The sequence below is a fragment of the Rhinopithecus roxellana genome, chromosome 2 (assembly GCF_007565055.1).
Source record: "Rhinopithecus roxellana isolate Shanxi Qingling chromosome 2, ASM756505v1, whole genome shotgun sequence".
Taxonomy (NCBI): Eukaryota; Metazoa; Chordata; class Mammalia; order Primates; family Cercopithecidae; genus Rhinopithecus; species Rhinopithecus roxellana.
In genome coordinates, this window is record NC_044550.1 from 161,406,369 (window position 1) to 161,433,532 (window position 27,164).

Genomic DNA, 27,164 nt, shown 5'->3' on the forward strand with positions numbered 1-27,164 from the left:
ACAGACAAGCAGAGAGCCAAATCAGGAATGAACTTCCATTCACAATTGCTTCAAAGAGAATAAAATACCTAGGAATCCAACTTACAAGGGATGTAAAGGACCTCTTCAATGAGAACTACAAACCACTGCTCAGTGAAATCAAAGAGGACACAAACAAATGGAAGAACATACCATGCTCATGGATAGGAAGAATCAATATCGTGAAAATGGCCATACTGCCCAAGGTTATTTATAGATTCAATGCCATCCCCATCAAGCTACCAATGAGTTTCTTCACAGAATTGGAAAAAATTGCTTTAAAGTTCATATGGAACCAAAGAAGAGCCCACATTGCCAAGACAATCCTAAGTCAAAAGGACAAAGCTGGAGGCGTCACGCTACCTGACTTCAAACTATACTACAAGGCTACAGTAACCAAAACAGCATGGTACTGGTACCAAAACAGAGCTATAGACCAATGGAACAGAACAGAGTCCTCAGAAATAATACCACACATCTACAGCCATCTGATCTTTGACAAACCTGACAGAAACAAGAAATGGGGAAAGGATTCCCTATTTAATAAATGGTGCTGGGAAAATTGGCTAGCCATAAGTAGAAAGCTGAAACTGGATCCTTTCCTTACCCCTTATACGAAGATTAATTCAAGATGGATTAGAGACTTAAATGTTAGACCTAATACCATAAAAACCCTAGAAGAAAATCTAGGTAGTACCATTCAGGACATAGGCATGGGCAAGGACTTCATGTCTAAAACACCAAAAGCAACGGCAGCAAAAGCCAAAATTGACAAATGGGATCTAATTAAACTAAAGAGCTTCTGCACAGCAAAAGAAACTACCATCAGAGTGAACAGGCAACCTACAGAATGGGAGAAAATTTTTGCAATCTACTCATCTGACAAAGGGCTAATATCCAGAACCTACAAAGAACTCAAACAAATATACAAGAAAAAAACAAACAACCCCATCAAAAAGTGGGCAAAGGATATGAACAGACATTTCTCAAAAGAAGACATTCATACAGCCAACAGACACATGAAAAAATGCTCATCATCACTCGCCATCAGAGAAATGCAAATCAAAACCACAATGAGATACCATCTCACACCAGTTAGAATGGCAATCATTAAAAAATCAGGAAACAACAGTTGTTGGAGAGGATGTAGAGAAATAGGAACACTTTTACACTGTTGGTGGGATTGTAAACTAGTTCAACCATTATGGAAAACAGTATAGCGATTCCTCAAGGTTCTAGAACTAGATGTACCATATGACCCAGCCATCCCACTACTGGGTATATACCCAAAGGATTATAAATTATTCTACTACAAAGACACATGCACACATATGTTTATTGCGGCACTATTCACAATAGCAAAGACTTGGAATCAACCCAAATGTCCATCTGTGACAGACTGGATTAAGAAAATGTGGCACATATACACCATGGAATACTATGCAGCCATAAAAAAGGATGAGTTTGCGTCCTTTGTAGGGACATGGATGCAGCTGGAAACCATCATTCTTAGCAAACTATCACAAGAACAGAAAACCAAACACCGCATGTTCTCACTCATAGGTGGGAACTGAACAATGAGATCACTTGGACTCGGGAAGGGGAACATCACACACTGGGGCCTATCATGGGGAGGGGGCAGGGGGGAGGGATTGCATTGGGGAGTTATACATGATATAAATGATGAATTGATGGGTGCTGACGAGTTGATGGGTGCAGCACACCAACATGGCACAAATATACATATGTAACAAACCTGCACGTTATGCACATGTACCCTAGAACTTAAAGTATAAAAAAAAAAAAAAAAAAAAAAAAAAAAACAGTTCTAACCAAGAAATGCATCTTATTTATTCCTTGTTGACCATACTAGGGAGAGATACCTGGATCATGTGACACCCTGGAAAGCAGAGACACATGTATCCTTAGTGTAGTCAGGGGCAGATAGGTCCTTAAATACTCCTATATCTTTGTCCTAAAGCAATGCTTGACATGATATGGCTCTAGAAATAGTCATTGGATGGGTGGATTATTTTATAAATGAGTAAGTGAAATAAAGCAGGTCATACAGTTGTGTCAATGAATTATCCATGTATCAGAAGAACAAGGATGACAAGGGGATTGATTGAAGCTAATGTTTTCTTAAATATTTTCAAATTGATTTCTGCATGTCAGAAGAACTTAGGCAGCAAATGGATGCAGCTTAGGTTCTCCATTTAAATATTGTTTTCTGTTTGACTTAACAAACTTGTTTATAGTCGTGACTTAGAAGGTGAGTGATATTCTCCAGGGAGTATGATTTAGAGGCTGGAAAGGGTTATAGAAAAGTCCTTACAGGCTTAGTTTGTGTCCGAATTTACAGCACTTAATACAATGTTAATATGTTATTGCTATTTGTAAGTGTTTTACTGAACATCTTAGAAATCAGTCTTATAGTTTGTTAAAGCGATGTTCTTCAAGCTGGACTTCATGCCACAAGGGGAGTGTATTCTAACGGGGAAGAAAAGGATTGTGGTTTGAAAGAACAATTGTAGTATTTCCTTCATTCTGAGGTGTATTTTTCTCACATTTTCATACTGTAATCAGGATACCTCTTAACATTGGTGTACATTTATTGTAGTAGTACTTTTTCTCCTTTTGTCCTGCAAGTTGTCACTAAATTTGTACTATCATAATTGTTACCTTCTTAGAATGCATAAAATAGTGGTACTTCTTTAAAAAAAAAAAAGAAAACATACAATAAATTATTGTTCACTATAGTCACCCTACAATGCTATAGAAAACTAAAACTAAAACTTATTTCTCCTATCTATATATAATTTTGTATTCACTGATCAACCTCTATCTCCCTACCCTTCTCAGCTTCTAGTAACCACTGTTCTACTCTCTACTTCTCTTAGATCAGCTTTTTTAGCTCCCACATGTAAGTGAGAATATATGAAACTTGTCTTTCTGTGCCTGGCTTATATCATTTAACATAATGTCCTCCAGACTCATCCATGTTGCCACCAATGATAGGATTTTATTCTCTTCTATGGCTGCATATTATTGTCTATATATACCACATTTTCTTTATCTCTTCATCTGTTGATAGACACTTAGGTGGATTCCATATCTTCATTATTATAAATGAAACTGCAGTAAAGATGGGAGTGCAGGTATCTCTTCGACATATGATTTTATTTTCTTTGGATATAGGTCCATTAGTGAGATTACTGGATCATATGGTAGTTCTATTTTTAGCCTGTTAAGGAACTTCCACACTGCTTTCCATAATAGCTATACTAATTTACATTCCTTCCTGTGTGGGAATTTTCTTTGTCGCTTATACACTGTTCGTGTGAATGTAAATTAGTTCAGCCACTGTGAAAATCACTTTGGAGATTTCTTAAAGAACTGTTAATACAATCTGAACTACCATTCAACCCAGCAATCCCACTACTGGGTATATGCCCAAAGGAAAATAAATTGTTCTACCAAAAAAAGACATGCACTTATAAGTTCATTACAGCACTATTCACAATGGCAAAGACATGGAATCTACCTAGCTGCCCATCAATGGCTGATTGGATAAAGAAAATGTGGTGGTGTGTATGTACCATGGAATACCACACAGTCATAAAAAGAAGAATGAAATCATGTCTTTTGCAGCAACAAGAATGCAGCTGGAAGCCATTATCCTAAGCAAGTTAACACAGAAACAGAAAACCAAATACTACAGTTTCTCACTTATAAGTGGGAGCTAAACATTGGGTACACACGGGCATAAAAATGGGAATGCTAGGCACTGGGGAGTATAAGAGGAGGGAGAGAAGGAGGAAAGAAGGGTTGCAAAACCACATATTGGGTACTATGCTCACTACCTGGGAGATGGGTTCAGTCATACTCTGAAACCTCATCATAATGCAACGTACCCTTGTAACAGACCTGCACATGTACCCCTTGAATCTAAAGTAAAAGCTGAATTTTTTTAAAGGTTCCTTTTATCTGCATTCTTGCTAGCTTTGTTATTTTTTCCTCTTTTTGATAATAGCCATTCTAGCTGGTGTGAGATAATCTCTCACTGATTTTGATTTGCATTTCCCTAATCATTAGTCACACAGAGCACTGTTTCAAATACTTAGTGGCCATTTTATGTCTTCTTTTGAGAAGCATCTGTTCAGATCAATGGCCAATTTTAAAAATCAGATTATTTGACTTTTTGCTGTTTAAGTTCCTTGTATATTCTAGATATTAATTCCTTGTCAGAGAAATCACTTGCAAATATTTTATCCCATTCTGTAGTTTGTCACATTACTCTGTTGATTGTTTCCTTTGCTGCACAGAAATGTTTAGTTTGATGTAATCCCATTAGTCTATTTTTGGCTTTGTTGACTGTGTTTTGGAGGTCTTATCCATAAAATCTTTGCTCAGAACATTTCCCTTACATTTTCTCTTAGTAGTTTCATTTGGGGTCTTACATTTAAGTCTTTGATTTCATTCGTTTTCAGTTACTTTTTGTATATTATGATAGATGGGGCTCTAGTTTCATTCTTCTGCATATGAATATCCAGTTTCCCCAGCAACATTTATTGAAAAGGGTGTCCTTTCTTCAGTTTATGCTCTTAGTGCTGTTGTAGAAAATCAGTAGGCCATAAATATGTGAATTTATCTCTGGGTTCTCTATTCTGTTCCATTGGTTTACGTGTCTGCTTTAATGCCAACACAATGCTGTTTTTCTATAGCATTATAGTAAAATTTAAAGTATATTTTAAAGTAAAATAGTGTGATTCCTCCAGTTCTTTTTGCTCAGAATTGGTTTGGCTTGGCCAGGAGCAGTGACTCATGCCTGTAATACCAGCACTTTGGGAGGCTGAGGCAGGTGGATCACTTGAGGTCAGGAGTTTGAGACCAGCCTGGCCAACATGGTGAAACCCTATCTCTACTAAAAATAGGGCATGGTAGTGCATGCCTGTAATTCTAGCTACTGAGGTGGCTGAAGCAGGAGAATTGCTTGAACCCAGGAGGCAGAGATTGCAGTGAGATGAGATCATGCAACTGCACTCCAACCTGGGTGACAGAGGGAGACTCTGTCTCAAAAATAAAATGAAATAAAATAAAACAAACAATTGCTCTGGCTATTTGGGGTCTTTTATGGTTCCTACAAATTTAAGAGTTTTTTTTTTTTTCCATTTCTGTGAAAAATACCATTGAAAATTCGATAGGGATTGCATTGAATCTGTAGATTGCTTCAGGTAGTATGGAATCTTAACAGTATTGATTTTTCCAAGCCATGAACATGGGATATCTATCCAATTTTTATGTCCTCTTCAATTTCTTTTATTAGTGTCCTGTAGTCTAGAGATCTTTCACCTCTTTGGTTAAATTTACTCCTAGGTGGGTTTTTTTTGGGGGGGGTAGCTATTATAAGTGGGGTTCCTTTTACAGATAGTTTATTATTGGTGCATAGAAATGCTACTGATTTTTGTAGGTTGATTTTTTATCTCACAACTTTACTGAATTTGTATATCAATTCTAAGAGTTTTTGGGTGGAGTCTTTAGATTTTTCTATATATAAGAGAATGTCATCCACAAACATGGTCAATTTGACTTATTCCTTCCAAATTTGGATGTCTTTATTTCTTTCTGTTGCCTAATTGCTCTGGTTAGAACTTCCAGTACTACATGGAATAAGAGTAGTGAGGGTAAGCATTCTTGTCTTCTTCCAGTTTTAGAGAAAAAACTTCCAACATTTCCCTGTTCGGTACAATGTTAGTTGTGGATTTGTCATATATAGCCTTTATTAAGATGAAGTGTGTTCCTTCTTCTAAACCTAATTGTTTGAGAGTTTTTATCATAGAGGGATGTTGAATTTTATCAACTGTTTTTCTGCATCTATTGTGGTGATCATGATTTTTGTCCTTTATTTTGTTGATGGGATGTTTTATGTTTATTGATTTGCATATGTTGAACCAGTCTTGCATCCCTGGAATAAATCCCACCTGGTTTTAGTAAATAATCTTATGAATGTGCTGTTGGATTCAGTTTACTAGTATTTTGTGGAGGAACTTTCCATTTATGTTCATCAGGGATACTGGCCTGCAATATTTTTTGTTGTTGTTGTATCCTTGTCTGGTTTTGTATCAGGTTAATTCTGGCCTTATAGAATGCGTTTGGAAGAATTCTCTTCCCTTCAATTTTCTGGAATAGTTTGAGAAGAATTGGTAGTTATTATTTAAATTTTGGTACAATCCAGCAGTAAAGCCATCCAGTCCTGAGTTTTTTTTTTTTTTTTTTTTAATTGGGAAACTTTTTATTGTTGTTTAATAAATATTATTATTGAGGTTCCTGCTTGTTATTGCTCTGTTTGGATTTCGTATTTCTTCCTGGTTCAATCTTGGTAGATTGTAGGTGCCCAGAAATTTATCCATCTCCTCCGGGTTTTCCAATTTATTGGTGTTCATAATAGTCTCTTACGCTCTTTTATATTTTTGTGGTATCAATTGTAACATCTCCTTTTTCATTTATTTGGTTCTTCCCTCTTTTCTCTTAGTCTACGTAATGCTTAGTCAATTTTTTTTTGAAAAACAACTTTTCATTTTGTTGATATTTGTATTACTTTTCCAACCTATTTCATTTATTTCTGTTCTGATCTTTATTATTTACTTCCTTCTACTAATTTGGAGTTTGGGGGTGTTGTTGTTGTTGTTGTTTGGCTTTTGCAGTTTCCTGAGGTTCACTGTCATTTGTTTTAAATATTTCTACTTTTTTGATGTAGGCAATCATTACTATGAACTTTCCTCCTAGTACTACTTTTACTGTATTCCATAGATTTTGGTATGTTGTGTATCCATTTTTATTTGTTAGGCATGTTTTCATCATTTTCAGTAAGTTTTTTTATTTTTCTTAATTTCTTCATTGACCCATTGGTCATTCTGGAGTATGTTGCTTAATTTCCAAGTATTTGTACCAAAAAACCCCCTAATTTTAAAAGATGGGCAAAAGATTTGAAACATACTTCAAAAAGCCTATGAGATGATCCTCAGCATCATTAGTCATGGGGGAAATGCAAACTACAGCCACCATAAAATAACATTATAAATTTTTAGATGGCTAAGATGTAAAAGTCTGACAATACCAAATGTTAACAAAGATATAGAACAACCACAATATCCACACACTGATCCTACACATGTAAAACTATACAATTGCCTTATAAAATGGTTTGATGGTTTCTCAAAAAGTTAATCAACTTATCTACCATATGGCTCAGCTATTCTATTTCTGGGTGTTCACTCAAGAGAAATAAAACCGTATGTGTAAGAATTAAAGAAAGAGAAAAGAAACACGAAAGGTGGCTTGCCAGTTAAGACAAGTTTATTTTAGAGAAAACAAACCCGTGAGGAGCTTTTGGCCGAGCCAGGTCAGAGGCACACTCTCTTATAGACTAAGAGTTTTTAAGGATTTAGGATGGGAGAGTTTATTAGAAGCTTGGACTGCTTTTGTGTTTTTTATTGTGCTTATCTGGGAGGGAGAGTTGTGTGTCTGTTTTTATACATTTTCTGTAGCTGCAGGCATACCCCCTGAGTCTGCTTTTCGCTTCCCTATTTTAGTGCACCTGAAGGGAAAAGAATGTGTTTATTACGCCCACTGTCTTACTGGGGCCCACTGTATGAGGGTGAAGTTTGGCAGTTACCAAAGACATTTTTCTCCCACCTTCCTCTGTGCCTGAGCTGTTTTATCTGTGTTTTACTGTTTGCTCTTTCTGGCTACTTGTAGTTAGAAGAGAAGTGATTTCCTTGAGATGCATGAGGCTAAAAATGGAGCTGGAACTTAAAGTGGCAGTGTTTGTCCAAGATGATAGTGCTCCTGCTCTGTCAGTATGTCCATACAATAACTTGTACACTAATATTCATTGAACCTATAGTCATTGTATCCAAAAAGTGAATACAAGCCAAATGTCTATCAACAGGTAAATAGATAAACAAATTGTGATATATACACACAATAGACTCAATAGTAAAAAGGAACAAGCTATTAATACATACAACAACATGGATGAATCACAAAAACATCATGACAAAGACATACAACTCAGACACAAAAGAGTACATGATACGTATTCCATTTATATAAACTTCTTAAAAATGTAAATTTATCTCCAGTAACAGAAAGCAGACATCCCCTACTGGATATCAAAGCATTAGTAATTTAAACAACGTGGCAGTGGTATAGCAACAAACAGACCATAAAACAGATTGGAGAGTCCAGAAATAAACTGACATACATAAAGAAACACAAGATGCAGTGGAAGTGGCATCAGAAAGCCCTCAATAAAGGATGGATTATTTGATGAACAGCACTCACACAACTGACTATCCATCTGGGGGAAAATGAAATGGGGTTCCTAATTTCACCACACACAAAGAAAAATTCCAAGTGGATCAAAGATCTAACTATGAAAAGCAAACGTTTAACATTTTTAGAGTATATATAACCCTTTTGTGATCTCACATTAAAGAAATCAGTTCTTAAATAAGATACAAAAGGCACAACCATAAAAGAAAACATAAATTTGATCATATTTAAATCTTTAGTAAATAAGGGACATGATAAATATAGAGTCAAGAGTTAAGCCATAGACTGGGAGACTATATTTGCAATCCACGTAACTGACAGATTAGAATCCTGAACGTGTAAAGAGACAATTCAACATAAGAACAAGCAAGACAGAAACAGGCTTTTCACAGAATGACCTGAATGACAAATAAACACATAAAAAGGTAATTACTTGTGTTAATGATCAGGGAATTAAAAAGATAAAACAACAAGGAAATGGGCTTTTTTTTTTGAGAATTCCAAATGATAATGAGGATGAATAGCAATGAGGACTTTACACCGCTTTTGTGAAAATAAAGTGCTATAACAAATTTGGTGACCATTTGGCCATATGCAATGTGGCAGATGCAGTTGGTTCCCTACACTCCAGAAGATTTTTTACCCTTCTTTCCTATTGGCAAAGCATGTCTCCTATTATGATTCAAAATATCAAATTCTCACTTCTTAAGCCTCTTTTATAGCTTTGGGTAACCGTGTGGCTCGATTCTGGCCAGTGAAATTTAAGGAGAAGCCTAGAGAGGGTTGAAAGAGGGCTGCTGGGAAATATGTTATTTTGGGATGAAAAGAGACTTGAAATGGGGGTGTGCTCTTGCCCCCCTCCCTGCCCTCTGTTCCAGGTATATGAGGGCATAATGCAGCAATCTTTTGACAAGAAGCTGAAAGCCACTCAAGGGAGATGGAAGAGTGTAAGGGAACAGCCTCGGCCATCACTGTGCTGCTGAACTGACCCTATGACCACCCCACTTCTGGATGTCTGGTTATGTGTGTCAACAACATTTTCAAGTGGCCAGCCTCTATGGCTCATGCCTGTAATCCCAGCACTTTGGGAGGCCAAGGTGGGAGGATTGCTTGAGGCCAGGGGTTTGAGACCAGCCTGGGCAACATAGTCAGACCTCATCTCTATAAAACATTTGTTTAAAATTTAAAATATGTTTTAAACCTTTTCAGTTGAGTGTTCTGTTAGTTGCAGCCAAAAGCATCTTAATTGGTATACTTGTTATTATTCATTGAATTTTACCCCCCTCCAAAGGATGTTGAAATCCTAACCCCCAGTACCTCAGAATATGACCTTATTTGGAAGTAAGATTTTACAGATGATCAAGTTAAGAGGAGATCATTAGGGTGAACCCTAATCCTATATGACTGGGTCCTTATAAAAAGGGGAAATATGGGCATTGAGACAAACACAAACAGAGAGACAATATGAAGACACTGGGACAACACCATAAACAAGACAAGGTATGCCTGAGGTTACTAGAAGCTTGGAAGAGGGCATGACGCAGATTCTCTCTCACAGCCTTCAGAAGGCACCGACCCTCCTGACACCTTGATTTTAGACTTCCAGCCTCCAGAACTGTGAGACAGTACACTGCTATTGTTGAAGCCACCCAGCTTGCAGTACTTTATCACGGCAGCTGCAGCACACTAGCATACCCAGTAAAGGTGAAGATGGCACACCTCACAACCTTAGTCATTCTACCTTAGTCATTCGATTAAACACACTGGGAAAAAATCATATGCACAAGTAGACGTGTATGCTTTAGTGTTGTTCATGCCCGCAAAAACTGACAAAAAAGATAAAAGACTAATTAATAAATAGATAATAATAAATAAGTGAGTAGTATGGTCATTCAATAGGATACCATATAGCACTTAAAATTGATGAACTAGAGTTTATATGTTAGCAGGGGTAAATTTCAAAAGTGATGTCATTAAAATCCCAAAAATATGTTGTTAGCTGGAAAAGCAAAGTTCACTCTACAGGGCAAGAACACATAGTAAATGCAAATAAAGATTAAACTGAGGTAACATTCTCTTAGCAGACCGGCAAAGATCAGAACATTTGAAGATACTCTGTGTAGCATGGGTACGGAGAAATAGAAATAGGAGTTCTCATTACCTGAAGAAGATAATTGCCTTGTAAAGAGAAGTTTGGCAATTTTTTCAAAATTGCAAGCAGCATATGCTTTAACTTAGCAATTCTACTTCCAGAATTCTATCTTATACACAGATCTACGTATGTATACATACAGAAGGATTTCATTGCAGCATTGTCAGTAATGTTGCCAAAGGCTTAAAACAATCTAAATGTTCATAGATACAAGTCCAAAGTATAGTAATTTGTAAAGTGGAATCTATATAATTATTAGAATGAAACAAAGCTACTCTGATCATCAAGATACATTGTAGAATGAAAAAAAGTAAGATATGGAAGAGATACTATGTGTGGAAAAATACATGGATATATGCTTATATATGCAGAGAATATTTCTAAAAAGATACAAGAGAAGCAAGTAGCATTATTTGGCTCTTTGAGAGGAGACAAGGAAATTGGGGGAAAGAGTATTTTGATTTTATTTGTAACATGTTATTTCTTTAAAAACTAGAAAAAAGATGTAAAACAAATACGGCAAATTTTTATTGTCTATTAACTCTGTGTGGTGGGTAAATGGGTATTTGTACTACTATTCCATGAACACTTCAGTGTATTTAAAATGTTAATAATTTAACATTTTTAATTTTAAAAAGGAAAAATTGAGAAGAGATATTGACTGAGAAACATTGAAGGAGGATACGAAGATATTGAAGGAGGAAAAGGAGTTCCCTCAAGTAGGAAAAATGAAGAAAGCCAGACCTGGGAAATACAAAGTGTACAGTTTTCAGAGATAAATAAATTAATATGTTCAGATCCTAAGGTTCAAAAGTACCTCTGAAAAAATTTTATCTGGAAGTATTAACACATAAAAGCAAGTCCCCAAAACGTGAACAATGAACTAAATCTTAGATTATTTTTGTGTGGTTTTAAATCTCTCTCAGTTTCAACAAGGTGTTTTCAGTCCTTCTTTGCCTTTGAAGAATTCCCAAGGAGATTTAATCACTCCCAACTTAGACACTGCTAGAGATAATTTAACTCATAAACTATCTCTCTTAGGAACCAAGATAATCAATGAAGCAGTTTTATTCATAATTTCACAATATTTCATCTATCAAGTGCCAAATTCACAAATAACTTTAAAATATTTGCTTGACAGTCATAAAAGAAAATGAACATTTGGACAATATCAAGGCAAATATGGATCATGACCAGGGAAAATATGCCCTGGGAAATTTATGTCTCTTCAAATCAAATATTGCTAATTGCTTCAAAACATCCAAAGACCAAAAATGTAGAAAAACTGTATACAATGTGGATGCACCACGTTTGATATATTCCAACAGGGAGTAGACAACTGAGCTTAGCAGTTTTTAAAAATATCACATAATAGAAAAAAATTAATTGTATCTATAAGACTACTTATGCTGAGGCCATCCATTTAAGCAGGTATATATCTTCCTTTTGCGGATCTCATTTATTTTTTTTAAATTGTAGGTTTCTCTGCTATTTAGAATTCTACTTTGAGGCTTAAGAGATTTTACATTCTTTTTTTTTTTTTTTTTTTTTTTTTTTGAGACGGAGTCTGGCTCTGTCGCCCAGGCTGGAGTTCAGTGGCCGGATCTCAGCTCACTGCAAGCTCCGCCTCCCGGGTTTACGCCATTCTCCTGCCTCAGCCTCCCGAGTAGCTGGGACTACAGGCGCCCGCCACCTCGCCTGGCTAGTTTTTTGTATTTTTTTAGTAGAGATGGGGTTTCACCTTGTTAGCCAGGATGGTCTCGATCTCCTGACCTCGTGATCCACCCGTCTGGGCCTCCCAAAGTGCTGGGTTTACAGGCTTGAGCCACCGCGCCCAGCCGAGATTTTACATTCTTTTCTATACTTTTGTATTCATTCAAATGTTCTTCAATGGGCATGTTTTGCTTTTATAATTTTTTAAAAAGAAGAATTATTAGATGAAACAAGAATGTTAGCATCTTGCTACATTTACTCTTTAAATTTCTGACCTCAGTTTTCACCTTTTTGGTCTTTAAATACAAGATTCTTATCCTCTTTTTCCAGAATAGACATTTGCTGGTAATATTTTGCTGAAAAAAGATAATCTCCTATTCCCTACTAAGATCAGCTACAAAAATCTGTGAATATAACCATTCCTCCCCTTTCAGCCCCTTTCTGTAAAATACACACACACATACACACACGAAACTAACTCTTGATTTCACCTATTGTTGAGTTTCCTGTTTTTTTCTCAGCATCTTACATCCATTTTTTTCCACCACCCCCTTATTTAAGAAAACTGTCTTTGTGGTTTTCTGACCTGATCTATTTTTAAGAGTTTCCTTTAATGGCAAGAATAACACCCAGCCAATTCTAAATGTACTTATTGCCTCAAAAAATTCAACTGATACCTATTTAACTGACTCACTACACTAATCAACACTATTCATTCCCTCTATAAAAGCAAGTTTTCTATCTTCTACACAGCTAATAAACTACTCTTTTGCACACCTGAGAATTTTTGTTTCTATCTACTTTGTTATTTATTTACCTGTTTATAAACATGTTCATGCTTGTGGTTTTTACTTATATAATTTAATTAAATTGTGCACAAAACTGAATAAGTAGGAACAGAAAAACCATTTCTTTTCTATGAAAACTAAGTTGCATGTTTTGGAAAACATCCAGCCACTACTTCACTTGTATTGCTGTTCTCCTGGTCACCAAAACCTCTTGCAAGAGTTGTCTATGCACAACACTCTCTAATTCCTCTCTCTTCTCATTTGTTTTTTTCTTGAATTTGTTCCACATAGGCTTTCATCACTACCACTCCTTCCAAACTGACCTTGTCAAGTCACCAATCCATTGGTCAATTTCCAATCTTCATCTTACTCGGCCAATCAGCATCACTTGAATGAGCTGATTATACCCCCTCTTTCTGAAATGTTTTCTTTCCTTGTGTCTGCATACACTGTTGACTTCCAGATTTATATCTCCAGCCCAGACCTCTTTCCAGGACCCCCATACTCATATGAACCAGTCTTCTGATCAACATCTCCACTAAAACAGTAGTCTCCCTTATCTGCCAGGGTTATGTTCCGAGCCCCTCAGTGATGCCTGAAACTGCAGATAGTACATATAAACCCTGTGTATATGTACTGCTTTTTCAATCTGATAACTGAGATGGATACTAAGCAAGTAACAGGCCGGTAAAATATGCAGCATGGATATGCTGGACAAAGGGATGATTCACATTCAGGGCAGAAGAGAGTGGAATATCATGAGATTTCATCATGCTAACTCAGAAGAGGGCTCAATATAAAACTTATGACTTGTTTATTTCTGGAATATTCCATTTAATATTTTCACACCGTGGCTGGCCATGGATAACTGAAACTGCAGAAAGTGAAACCCTAGATAAGGGAGGGTTACTGAATGTGGAAAACCGAGCTGCTGCTTCCTTCCCAACTTGCTTTACCACAGTCTTTCTCTTTCTGATAAATGGACATTTATTTTTTTCAGCACCTCTGTCCCAAAATCTTGGAAGCATTGTTGTTTCTTCTTTTTCTCTCACATTCCATATATTAACCCATGGCAAATCACATGGGATCTACCTTCAAAATGTATCCAGAATCCACCCACTTCTCAACATCATCCATCACCATCCAAGCCAAAATCATCTCTTATCTGAATTACTAAAGAGCTTCCAAATGGCTTCCAGGCTGATGTCCTTGTCCTGCTACCATCTGTTCTCAATGCAGCAGACAGAGAGATCCTTTAATTAAGGTACCAGACACTGTTACATAGTATTTTGACTACACATCACTACTGGGATAAGTCCTGTACCCCAAGGACCAAAAGAACCACAGAGAAAACTTACACCATTCAGTAGACATTTCATTAGCAATAGTATATATACACCTATGTATATATAAAACAATTATATACAACATATATATGGGAAGTAAATACATAATTACATTAACGTCATTGGGAACTAAGATTTTCAGTGTAAAAGAGAAACAAGCATAAAATTAAAATGTTAAATAAAAACTCTGTGCCCTTTACTTTGAAATGAAATTATCAATATGAGCTCATAATTTATTTGTCTCTTTCTCCAAATGGACATATTTTCTAGCATTGGATACTAAAAAAAATCAGAAAGTTATGAAAAACACAGTAGCAAGCAGAAGTACTGGAGAGAGGTCTGGGCTAGAGATATAAATTTGGAAGTCAACAGTGTGTACAGACTCAAGGGAACAAAACATTTCAGAAAGAGGGGGTGTAATCAGCTCGTTCAAGTGATTCTGATTGGCCAAGCTCTCAGTCAACAGATAATAAAGGGAATAGAGGAGGATTTTAAATAACACCACAAGGATGTAATTGGCCAAACCCAGAAGGTGGGAAATTCTGCAAGATGAATTGCCCACTCTGTTTAATAAATTAATATGCATTCTTAAATGGGGGAGGGAAATGGTTGTAAATTAAAGGAAATGTAAGATACATATATTTTTAATGCAATGTGCAAATCTTGATTAGAACAAATCAGTTATAAAACTACATTTTAAAGAAAATCATGGAAAATTAAACATGATCAATATTGTCTGATATGAAAAATTACTCAGTTGTGTCAGGTAGGATGGTATGATAGTTGTGTTTTTTAATGTTCTTTTTAGGGATACAGACTGAAAGATTTACAGACTGAAAGAATTAGAGATACAGACTGAAAGATTTACAGACAAAATTATATAAACCCTGGAATTTGCTTTAAAGTACACTTTTTAAAAAATGGGTAAATAGGTGAAATAACAACAGCAGAATGTTGATAGTTGTTGAAGTTGGGTAATGGGTAAGTAGGGGTTAATTGTATTATTAGCCCCAGTTTTACATATCTTTGAACTTTTCCATAAGAGAACGCTCCAAACACACTGGCTGGCTTGCTGCTTTTCAGGGCCTTTGCACATGCTGTTCCTTTTACCTAGGATGTTCTCCCCAGATATTTCTATGTTTTGCTCTCCTTCTTTCTTTAGGTCTTTGCTAAAATGCCACCTTCCAGTAAAGCCTTCTGTCTTAGTCTCTGTCTGTTGCTTATAGCAGAATACCTGAAGCTGGGTAATTTATTTTAAAAATGAATTTATTCCTTAAAGTTATGGAGCCCAAAAAGTCCAGGGTTTAGGGGGCACATCTGGTGACAGCCTTCTTGCTTACCAGAACTGTTCAGAGTCCTGAGGCAGGGCAGGGCATCACACGGTGAGGAGGGTAAGCATCCTAGCTCAAGTCCATTTTCGTCTCCTTGTAAAGCCTGCCATTTCATTCCAATGATAACCCAATCCATTAACCCATTAGCATATTAATCAGCATTCCATGAATGGATTAATCCAATCATGAGGGCAGATCTCTCATGACCCAATCACCTCCTAAAGGGCCAATCTCTCATCCTGCCACTTTTGGGATTACATTTCAACATGAGTTTTGGAGGGGACAAATGTGCAAATCATAGCATCTTCTTTATTTTACTACCATACCTAAAAAAGAAATCCCCAAAGTTTATGGGTTTTTGTCGCCCTGAGAAACTAACCACTTTTAAATCTGCTCAGTGCCTCAAAATGTTCTTTGAACTGAGTTTATCATCTTGCAGATTCCTTCATAAATGGGTAAATTGTAAACACCACACAGTACTCTTTTTAACACTTTCCACCATCTGCCATACGATGTATTCTTCTGTTTCACTCAATGTCTGTCTCCCCTACTAGAATATAAGTTCCATGTGAGCAAGAATTTCATCTGTTTTGTTAACTGCTATATCTCCAGGATCTAAAAGAGTTCCTGGGGCATCATAGGAGCTCAATATATATTTATTGAATAAATATGTTACAAAAATACCTAAAACATGGAAATAAGGCAAAAAGATGGGCAGGCATGTCTTTTCAGAGTCACACTGGGGCACTGTTTGCCAGGTTTACCAAGAATTATTTAATTATCTGGTAAACCATATATTTGTTTGTCTTTTCTATTTACCATGGATTAATAACTCAAACCTTATGAAGTTAGATGGTAACTTGGAGATCTTTTCTGTTAAGGATGCAAATAATTTCTGTCTGATAAAAAAGAAATCCCCAAAGTTTATGACTTTTTATTGCCCCGAGAAACATTAATCAGTTTTATATCTACTCAGTGCCTCAAGATATTCTTTGAACTAAGTTTGTCATCTTGCTGATTCTTTCACAAATCAGTAAATAAATCTTAGATGTGTGTTGATTCTGCATGCTATGAAAGCCATGCTCTTAACTTTTTGAAAACTGATTTTAAATTGTGATGAGCTGGGCAAATTCAGTTGTTATTCTTGCCTCAAATTTACTATTTGAGGTCCTGATTCTGATGTGTGTTTACACAGCACACACCTACCCCCTTGCAACAAGTCTGTTCTTCATCAGCAGAGGACACTTGGATGCACCCCACCTCCCATCAGATTCATCCAAGCCAAGCAGCCCCAGGCCCCTGACTCTCTTCATCTGGCTCCTCATCCTGCCGCCCCTCTGTTTGGGGACCTGCGTTCATGTGTCAGTAACTTTTTTTAAAGTAAGCTCCCAGGACTGACGGTGCATGGAATGATGATGGGATCTTCCTGGGGGCGGATAATGTGTTAGGTTTCCCTGTCTCGGATGACAAACATGATTCTAACACAGAATCAAAAAGAAATGTCACCTCTCAGAGCAATGCCAACCAACTGGTAGCATCTCCATGGTGCGCTGGGTGAAGATTCTGAGGCTGACTCAGGCTCATCCAACATGCTCTGAACAATCAGCAATGCCCATAATGGGCACAGTATTAGGAGTGCCAGGTGCATGCTGCATACTTCCTGACCCAGCTCCAAGAAGTGATTGTTAAACACGTGGGATCAAATATAGGAGATCGGTTCAGAGTGGTGGGAGAAGCTATGGGAAAGAAGCAGACCTTTTGAAAGGTCAGAAGGCTCTGCAAAGCTTCTGGGGAGAATAAGCTGAAGGCAGCTGTTCTCTTACCCTGAGGCAGAGGGCGAGGAGTAGGTACAAGGAAGGGAATGTAGGAGAGTTTGTATACGTAAGCTTGTTTACTTCCAGAAACAGACCTTTGGTCACCCTCGGGCGAGACTGCTCCCTGCAAGGGGGAACAACCATGTTAATTACCCACAGACCGAGTTGGCTCCAGGCTTTCCGCATTATGTCTGTACTGAATAAAAGCGAGCAGCTCCAGTTTATCAAGACTGCTGATTCTTCGGCAGTCCCCTAGCCGCTCTTTCACTGCATATCTGTGTCTGAGTATTCCTTTCATCTGTTACTCAGTCAGGGTCTGCAGGACAGACCAGGCAATCATACCACAAGGAACACGTCCTGGCAACTAGGAGAGGACATGGCATTCTGCTGCTTTACCTGCAGAGATTCGTAAACATTCCCGAAGTACAAAGACAAGGCGTTGTGGCTCCCTAAAAGGAGGCCAGTGACCCTGAAGCCTCAGGACTCACCTTTGAGGTCTACAGAACAAGGAGCAGACACCCTGTCCCTGCAAGTATCCCTGTTGAGAGGAGACAAAGTGCTAGCAGCCCTCCCTCTCAGCGCCTCCTCGGCCTCCGCGTCCACTCTGGCGGTGCTTGAGCCCTTCAGCCTGCCACGCGTGGGCGCCCCTCTCTGGGCTGGCTGAGGCCGAAGCTGCCTCCCTCTGCTTCTGGGGAAGTGTGGAGGGAGAGGCGCAGGTGGGAACCAGGGCTGCGAACGGCCCTCGCGGGCCAGTGCGAGTTCCGGCGGGCGCTGGTGCGGGGGCAGGCTCCGCGGGCCCCGCACACGGAGCGGCTGGGCCAGCCCAGGACAGTGAGGGGCTTAGCACCCGGGCCAGCAGCTGCGGAGGTTGCGCTGGGTCCCCCAGCAGTGCCGGTCTGCCGGCGCCGCACTCAAATTGTCACAGGGCCTTAGCTGCCTCCCGGCGGGGCAGGGCTCTGGAACTGCAGCCAGCCATGGCTGACCTCCTCCCCCTGTGGTGGGCTCCCCACCGAGGCCTGAGCTTCAGGCGGTCGCTCCCCGCTGCTCAGTGGCGCGGGGTCCCATTGACAGCCCAAGGGCCGAGGAGAGCAGGCGCAACTGGAGACTGGCGGCATCTCCGCCTGCAGCCCTAGTGGAGGATCCACTAGGTGAAGCCAGCTGGGCTCCTGAACCAGATGGGGACTTGGAGAACTTTTATATCTAGCCGGAGGATTGTATGTGCACCAATCAGCACTCTGTGTCTAGCTCAGGGTTTGTAAATACACCAATCAGCACTCTGTGTCTAGCTCAAGGTTTGTAAATACACCAATCGGTACTCTGTATCTAGCTAATTCTGTATCTAGCTAACTAGCACTCTGTGACTCTGTCTAGCTCAAGGATTGTAAATGCACCAATCAGCACTCTGTCAAAATGGAGCAATCAGCTCTCTGTAAATTAGACCAATCAGCTCTCTGTAAAATGGACCAATCAGCAGGATGTGGGTGGGGCCAGATAAGGGAATAAAAGCAGGCTGCCCCTGCCAACCTATGGCAACCCGTTTGAGTCCTTTTCTGTGCGGTGGAAGGTTTATTCTTTTGCTCTTTGCGATAAGTCTTGTTGCTGCTCACTTTGTGGGTCCACGTGGCTTTTATGAGCTGTAGCACTCACCCCGAGGGTCTGCAACTTCACTCCTGAAGCCAGCGAGACCACAAACCCACTGGGAATAACGAACAACTCCAGATACGCTGCCTTTAAGAACTGTAACACTCACCATGACAGTCTGCAGCTTCACTCCTGACAGCGAGTCCCGGAACCCGCCAGAAGGAAGAAGCTCCAGACACATCTGAACGTCTGAAGGAACACTCTGGACACACCATATTTAAAAACTGTAACACTCACTGCGAGCGTCTTTGGCTTCATTCTTGAAGTCACTGAGGCCAAGAACCCACCAATTTGGGACACACTGTGCTCAAAGGGGCTCAACATTAAATAGCAACCAAACACCACCAGGGCAATTGGAGGAAAAGACCCTGAAAGAAAGGAAAAGCTGTTTCCTGCTTTTTGAAAAATGAGTCCCACATTTCCATTCTGCACTAAGCTCCATAAATTGCATAGCCAGCCGGACTATAGCGTATCACCAAGTCAGGGTTCATTTCCCCAACCCTAAAATGTGGTTCCTGGGACTTTCCTGACAGGATTAGGAGAAAGTTTGAAAAGAACCAACTATGTAATTTCAGTACGTTGCAGGCAACCCGTAAATATTGATTCTCAACTTTTTTCCCTCCAAAATATCTAAACTGACATTTGGCAGCTGTTTTTCAAGAGTCCTAAGACAAAGAGGAAAGGAGGAAGCAGAGAACCCATGAGTGTTCATTGTGATGATAAAAAAAAAAAAAAAAATTGTTCTCAGGGGTAAACACCACCACTTCTTGCAGCTATTATGACACCAGAACAAGGAGCAAGTGTGTGTCTTGAGCAGTGGGTTCCACTGACCTTCCTGGGAACAATGTCTGAAGCAAAACACGAGGCCAAAAGGCACAGAAGTAGGTATCTTCTTCTCCCTCTCCTGAAATCTCTGTTGTTTCCCACTCAGCTTTTTCATCCACTTTGGGGGCTTCCAAATAGCTTTTGCTTCCAGAAGATTCTATTCCCTGAGTGTATTCTCCCTGATATTGTGGTGGTAGCACCCTAAGCCCGTAGAATCAGCTAATTTGCATAAGTACTCCACCTTTCCTTCCACAAGTCAGGCTTATGGTCTCACTTCCCCGTTTGTAACCACAGCAGCACCCAGGCCCCACACCTCGAAGGCCTTCCCCTTCCGCATTCAATCTGTCCCAGGTGCACTTATTCTTTTTTTTTTTTTTTAAGATAAGAGTCTTGCTCTGTCACCCAGGCTGGAGTGCAGTGGCATGATCTTGGCTCACTGCAACGTCCACCTCCCAGGTTCAAGTGATTCTCCTGCCTCAGCCTCCTGAGTAGGTGGGACTACAGGTGCACACAACCCATGCCTGGCTAATTTTTGTATTTTTAGTAGAGACTGGGTTTCACCATGTTTGCCAGGATGGTCTCAATCTCCTGACCTCGTGATCCACCCGCCTCGGCCTCCCAAAGTGCTGGGATTACAGATGTGAGTCCCCGTGCCTGGCCTGCACCTGAGATTCTTAGAACCCCAGAACAAAAGGTAGGACTGAAGGAAGCCTTCAATCATAACACTAAGCATTGAGAAGCACAGGTGAGCATGATGCTTTCCAGTGCTCTAATGAATCTCATGGTCTCAGTGGGGACACTGATGGTGAGCACGTGGCCATTCCATCACTCCAGGGGGCAAACATGCTGGAATTCTGTCCTGTGCAAAATGGTCACCCTCGTACTCTCGTGTGTGCTGAGAAGGTCCAGGTGTGGACAGGCCAAGATGAAGTTCACACACTCTCACCAGCAGGAATCCTCCGCAAGATCCCAAAACCTTTAAGGGTTTGGTCGTTTGGTCAATCAATTGGTCCATCTTCCCTGGCAGTAGCATCTTATCTGACCCCCAGGATTCTCTCCAACAGAGTAGTACACGCTCTTCAGAGCACCCTCTTGTTGAAATTCTACCTTTAAAGGAAGACCTGAAATGCTATTTCTTTCATAAAGTGCTTCCTGAGTCTGCCCCACCACATGGGGCACATCTGCATCTCCATGGTGTCGTGCTGACACTCCGCTCATGTATTCAGCAATTCACATAGTCTTTCTTGTTTGATAGGGGTACAGCTCTTATATCCCTGCAGAATCTAGCACAGCACTAACTGCACAGAAGCTATGGCTCCTTCCTCATTGACATCTTGGCTGTGTACAGGCCTCTTTGTCATTACAGATCACTTGGTGCTGCATTGCTCTGTTCCCAGGTTGGTCCTCCCCATACTTCCCACTGCACGATCCTGGAGATCAATGCTTGTGTTTCTTCATTTGTGAATCTCCCATGCCTCACCCTAGCACTAGGCAGACAGCTAAGTATTTGCTAAGTGTTTGCGTAAATTTGCTATTTTGCACATTTTGTACTAATAAGTTTTGGTGAGTAGACGCTAAGAAAATCCTACAGTCATTAAAGTGGGAGGCATGGGAAAGTAAAAATGGAGAACTGGCTCCTAAGAAATCCTGCCAGAAATTTTGAAGAGGAAGTTAAATAAAAAAGAAATCGACATGAACATGAATCAGAAAAGATAATCTTTGTGGGCATAGAAGTGATTATTAGAAGATAAGGTAAGACAGATGAAAGATTTTCTCTGATTAAGTCTCCCACAATTTCTATTTATGTTCAACCAGCATGATGTGGACTCAAGGCAGCTCAATTTAGCAAGCTTCTATTAAGAGACTATAAGGTGATAAGCAATGTGTTAGACAACTGGAGATGCAGAAGTGAATAAAATAGTCCCTCCCCATGGGGCCCCCACCTCGTCTTGGAGCAGGTATAAGGGGAGCTCTCAGAAATGCCTGCTCCCATCCCTGAATGCTTGCCTAGACCACGAGCAGTCTGCAGCTATCATCAACCCTCACCATCATCCATGGAGAGGGCTGGTTTTCACCCAGGTGAGGAGATTAGTGGAACTAAAGTAACACTCTCTGAATATCTTCCTAAAGGCCCAGCTTCCCCTAGGTAGTGGCTCTCCATTCCCTCCTGCATGCCCCACCCCACCCCTGACATCACCTGGGTCCTGACTATCACCCAGACACTAGGCTCCCTCCCACAATACCGAGATGCTGTCAGCGCTGACACTCAGCAAATGCTTTGTTGAGTCTTGGCCATGTCTTCCAGGTCTCATGTACCCAGAGCCATCTTGGTCAGAAGGTAGCTCTTGTTCTTGAGACAGCAGAACCAGGGGTGATCTGTTCAGGAATATTCTGCATGTAATGCCCCCGGGTCAACTCAAAGAACCGACCTGGTAACGCCAAGAACAAGCTTCAATACTTATCTACCCACACTAAAAAACTGGCAGAAAGTGAGTTTTGTGAGGGTGAGAGATTTTTGGAAAAGGACAACCAAGGAAAAGGAACAGTGAGGAAGATAAAGTGCTATAACCTCTAAAGAAATACTAAGGAGCTATTATACAAAGGAAAAATTAATAGTTTCTGTGCTCAAGACAGAAATTGAGGGTTTGGGGAGTAATGGTATTAAATAGTTCACTGGGGAGGTATATTTATTATGACTTTGTTACTTTTAATACCCTGGCACATATACCATTCATTTAATTCAGCTAAATATTTAATGCCTATTATATTTCAGGCACTGTTCTAGCCCTCAAGATATATCACTAAACAAAAGTCCCTAGGTTCAAGAAGGCATTCCTAGAGGCATGTATTAGATTTTTATCACCTTAAAAGCTAACTGATAAAAGGTAATAAAATAGAGCAGTAACAGACAAAAGAAAGACCAGAAGAAAATGAAAAGAGAAAAGCTAATGAATCCAGATGTGAAGGGTAAAAGCTATCTACATTGTTTTTGTTACTTCCTCCATGGAGGGGTAGAGTTTGTTTCTCCTTCTTTTGAATCTGGGCTGGGCTGGAGGTTGTTTTAACCTATAGAATCTGTGTAAGGGAAGCTGTGCCAGTTGTGGATCTGAAGCTTTGAGAGGGCCTGCCAGGCTCCACTTTTGAGAGTTTAGAAACTTTGAAGAAATTCAACTACACCAGGGAGAGACCATATGGAGAGTCCGCATGAATAGAGAGAGTCCCTGTGGCAACACAGAAAGGAAGGGAGGCCTGGCCAGCCCAGGAGCCATCGTGTAAGTGGGACATCTTGGATGTTCCTGCCAAGACAATTTTGCAGATGCCTACACCCCCAGCTGACACCAAGTGAAACAGGCCACTCACCTGATGCCAGTCAAACTACAGAACCATGACAGACAACAAATGATTGTTTTAAGTCACTAAATTTTAGGGTGGTGGTTTATTATGCAGCAACTGATGACCAAAACAGAAAGTGATACTTGGAAGTGAGGTCCTGTGTAACAAAACCTTAAAACATGTATGTGATGATTAATTTTAAGTGGCAATTCACCTCAGCCATGGTATCCAGATATTTGGTCAACACATCTGGTTGTGATGTGAAGGTATTTTTTAGATTTTAAGTCAGGAGACTCAGGTGTGAAGCACATTACCCTTCATGATGTGGTGGGCCTCACCTAATCAGTTGAAGGCCTTAAGAGAAAGACTGAGGTCCCAGGAGTAAAAGGGAATCTGCCAGAGACTCCCTTTGGTCACCAGCTGCAACATCAACTCTTTCCTGTCTCCAGGCTCCTGGTCTGTCCAGCAGATTTGGGGCTTGCCAGACTTCACAATGATATAAGCCAATTTCTTAAAATCTCTTTCTATTAATATATTTACATTATGTTATATAAATTTTGTTTCTCTGGAGACCTTTACTACTATACTGTGGCATTAGTACTAGGACTGTGTGACAGGCAGGAGAGGAGAGGTCTAAAGGAGACCGTTAACGCAGGCAAGATGGACTTGGGGAAAATTGTTGTTAGCAAGTAGAAGAAAGGCAGCCTGTATTATGTCTTGGTAGAAAGTTTGGTAACACTGTCACCTGTCACAACACAGAGAGCAGAAAATATACCTAATGATCTTACAGGTTTGGTAAAGAGATTTCCAGGCAGAATGTTGAAAGTACCAACTCACTTCTTTTTTTGAATTTGTTTTGTTTTGTTTTTTGAGATGGAGTCTTGCTTTCTCGCCCAGGCTGGAGAGCAGCGGTGCAATCGCGGCTCGCTGCTGCTGCTACCTCTTCCTCCTGCGTTCAAGCGATCCTCCCACCTCAGCCTCCAGAGTAGCTGGGATTACAGGCATGCACAACACCTGGCTAATTTTGTATTTTTAGTAGAGATGGGGATTCAGCATGTTGGCCCAGCTGGTCTTGTACTCCTGGTGTACTCTTAAGGTGTACTCTTGTACACCTTAAGTAGTACACCTTAAGTGATCCACCCGCCTCAGCCTCCCAAAGTGCTGGGATTACAGGCATAAGCCACAGTGCCTGGCCCAACTCACTTCTTTTAGCTGTGTCTGATAAGGTACAGAAAGAGAGAAAATAATTCTATATATTTTTAAAGCAGAATCAAAAGTAAACATTTCCATGCGAGGATTTGTTGGGTTTGAAAATAAAACTGTCATTCCTAGTCTTTCCAAAGAATATCACAATAAGAAATAGTCTCAAGGCAATGATCGAGTCTAGAGTGCTGCCAGTAAAACATGTTCACAAGGTCAAGATTTCAGGGATGTGGCTCTAAGACTGTGTGTGTGTGTGTGTGTGAATATTATCTAAAATATATAAAAAGCTCCGACAAGAAGAAATAAATAAGCAGCTCAATAGAAAGTATCAAGTATCTGGACAGGAAAATCATAGAAAAAAATATAAATGGCAAATAAACATATACAAGATGCTTAGACTCACTGATACTGAGGGACCAATTAGGTGCTTTTTTTTCTCTTAAGTAAAAAAGTTGAAAATATGCAGCATTGAGATTGTGGGAAAGCATCCCCTCTGACAGACTGATGATGGGAGAGTAAAATGGCACAACTATTTTGGAGGATATTTGGAATACCTGGAATTTGGAAAAATCAAAACTTAAAATAAGCCTAATTCTCCCTTTTACTCAGCAATTTCATCACTAGAAATCTATCCTACAGAAATACTCCCATATGTACACACAATATATGTATGAAGATTTTCATTACATCGTGTTTCTCCCAACTAAGGTGAAAATTTCGTGAGCGAGAACTTTGTCATTCACTCGTGTCATCAGTAGCTAGATCACTGCCTGGAACAGAGTGTGTGCTCAACAGGTACTTGTTGGATAAGTGGGATTGAAAAATTGGAGACAAGCTAATTTCCTGTCAATAGGAAATGGTTGCATCTAGTTTATGAAATACAATGGGCTGTTAAAAGAAATGAGATAAATCTATATGTATTCACATTGAAAGATCTTCAAGACCAGTGTCCAGTGCTAGTTTCCTTTTTTTTTTTGGCATGAGGTTGCTTTCTGACATTACCATTTCATTTTGGATTTCACTTCATACTTTACAATCCAGCCTGGAGGAACGCCTCAACTTCTAGTGTCTCTCTCCATTAAGTATCTAATGATGTGTAAATAGAACAACTAACGGGACGCTGGGAATCCCAGAAGGCGAACATTTTGCAACCGGAACCGTAGCGTGTGCTCGGGGAGGCGAAAGAGGTCTGTTCGCTCATTTCCTGGGATTGCTTAAATGCGGGATTTTGCTATCACAAGCACACAGCGTAAAGTAGCAGCTCCCCCTGCCTGCCATCCCGGCTTGTTCTGTTTTACAAGAAATGAAAATGAGTCCTGCCTGTGAAAGCAAGCCCTGGGAATCAAATCTAAAAAGCAGTTCCCTTTAGGAGAGGTTAGTAGCTGGGAAGAAGCATGAGAAAACTGGAAGGTCCCATGTGGTGGTTTTTTTCCAAGGTTTGTACAGATTCACCGAGTTGCTGCGCCTTATCATATAAGTAATGTCTCAGTTTTTAGAAGCTGACATTGTTTTGTTAATTACTTCTCTGGTCACATGTATTTCAGCCCGCGCAAAAAGAATCGGTATGCTGTTTTATGTAAATGAATAAAACTAACTTCCGTGGTTTAGCCCTTCTACACCCTCCTCTCCGACCACAGGCTTTGCAAGCCACAATCAAGTGTCCTTTGCAACCGTCCGGGCACTTTCGGGTCAGAGACAGCGGGCGGACACCGCAGAAAAAGTTGAAGATGTCAGCGACCTCCTGCGTCTGCGTGTTATTTTCTGTCCCTAAAGCGGTGAAGCGGGGCTGAGCGTGCCGAGGGTGGGCTGCAGCCCGGCGAGGGGCTGGGCTCAGGGCACCTTGCCCAGAAGGCAGGCATCGGTGCCTGGTGTTCACCGGCTACGCAGCAGAGCCACCGAGCAGCGCCCCCCTCCCCTCCGTGGGCACGCTCGATGCCAAGGCCAGCTGGTCCTGCAAGCGGCCCGCGGAGCCCCGAGCCCGGGACTCCCTACTCAGCACCACCCGGCGGACTGTCGGCTGACCCGCCACGGAACATGCCCGGTTCCGGGCGATCTGGGCCGCTCCCCCGCGCGCCAGGCCCTGCTGTCCCCGCAGTGCCCACCGGTGCGCATTAGTCACCAACCCACCTCATCTCAGGATGGATTTCAGTGTACTTGACGCATCGTGCCAGGACGGTCTCAGGAAAGCGGCTGGTTGTGCCCGACCCGCTCCACTGCTGGCGCCACCTCAGGACGACCACCGCGACCACCACGCCGAGGATCAGGAGGACCAGGAGACAGACGCCAATACAGAGTTGGGCTCTCCTAGAGAGCCGGCAGCAGGGTTTGTCCCCGGACACCGGACTGAACTCGCAGTTGGCCATAGGGCTCCAGGTGGGGTCGGTTGGGCGAAGATGAGGCCGGCGTGAGGCTAGGCAGCAAAAGAAAGGCTGGCTGGGTTCTGAAACTGCACCTCCCCTTCTCTTTCACTTGCCTTTTCTATGTTTCCCTTCCCACCCCCAACCCGTTGCCTCAGAGTTCAGTGGCTGGTTACACCAATAAGAGTTTAAAAGACCAAGGCTCCTGTGCAGTGACCCACCCACTCCACCTCTAGGGAGAAATAGCCCCCTTAATCCTCTGCAGTTGTCCTAACGGGGCAGACAGTACATCCTTATACTCCCTCC

General features: G+C 40.6%; 1 protein-coding gene across 1 annotated transcript in view; it reads right to left on the reverse strand.

Annotated features, from left to right (window-relative positions):
- The window catches only part of CD38 (CD38 molecule), an 86,302-nt gene extending 59,138 nt beyond the window's left edge, over window positions 1-27,164 (reverse strand). Inside the window, exon 1 of the mRNA XM_010358123.2 lies at window positions 26,629-27,164. Within this exon, the coding sequence (XP_010356425.1) occupies window positions 26,629-26,864 (236 nt within the window). The 5' untranslated portion in view covers window positions 26,865-27,164. The remainder of the gene's footprint in view (window positions 1-26,628) is intronic.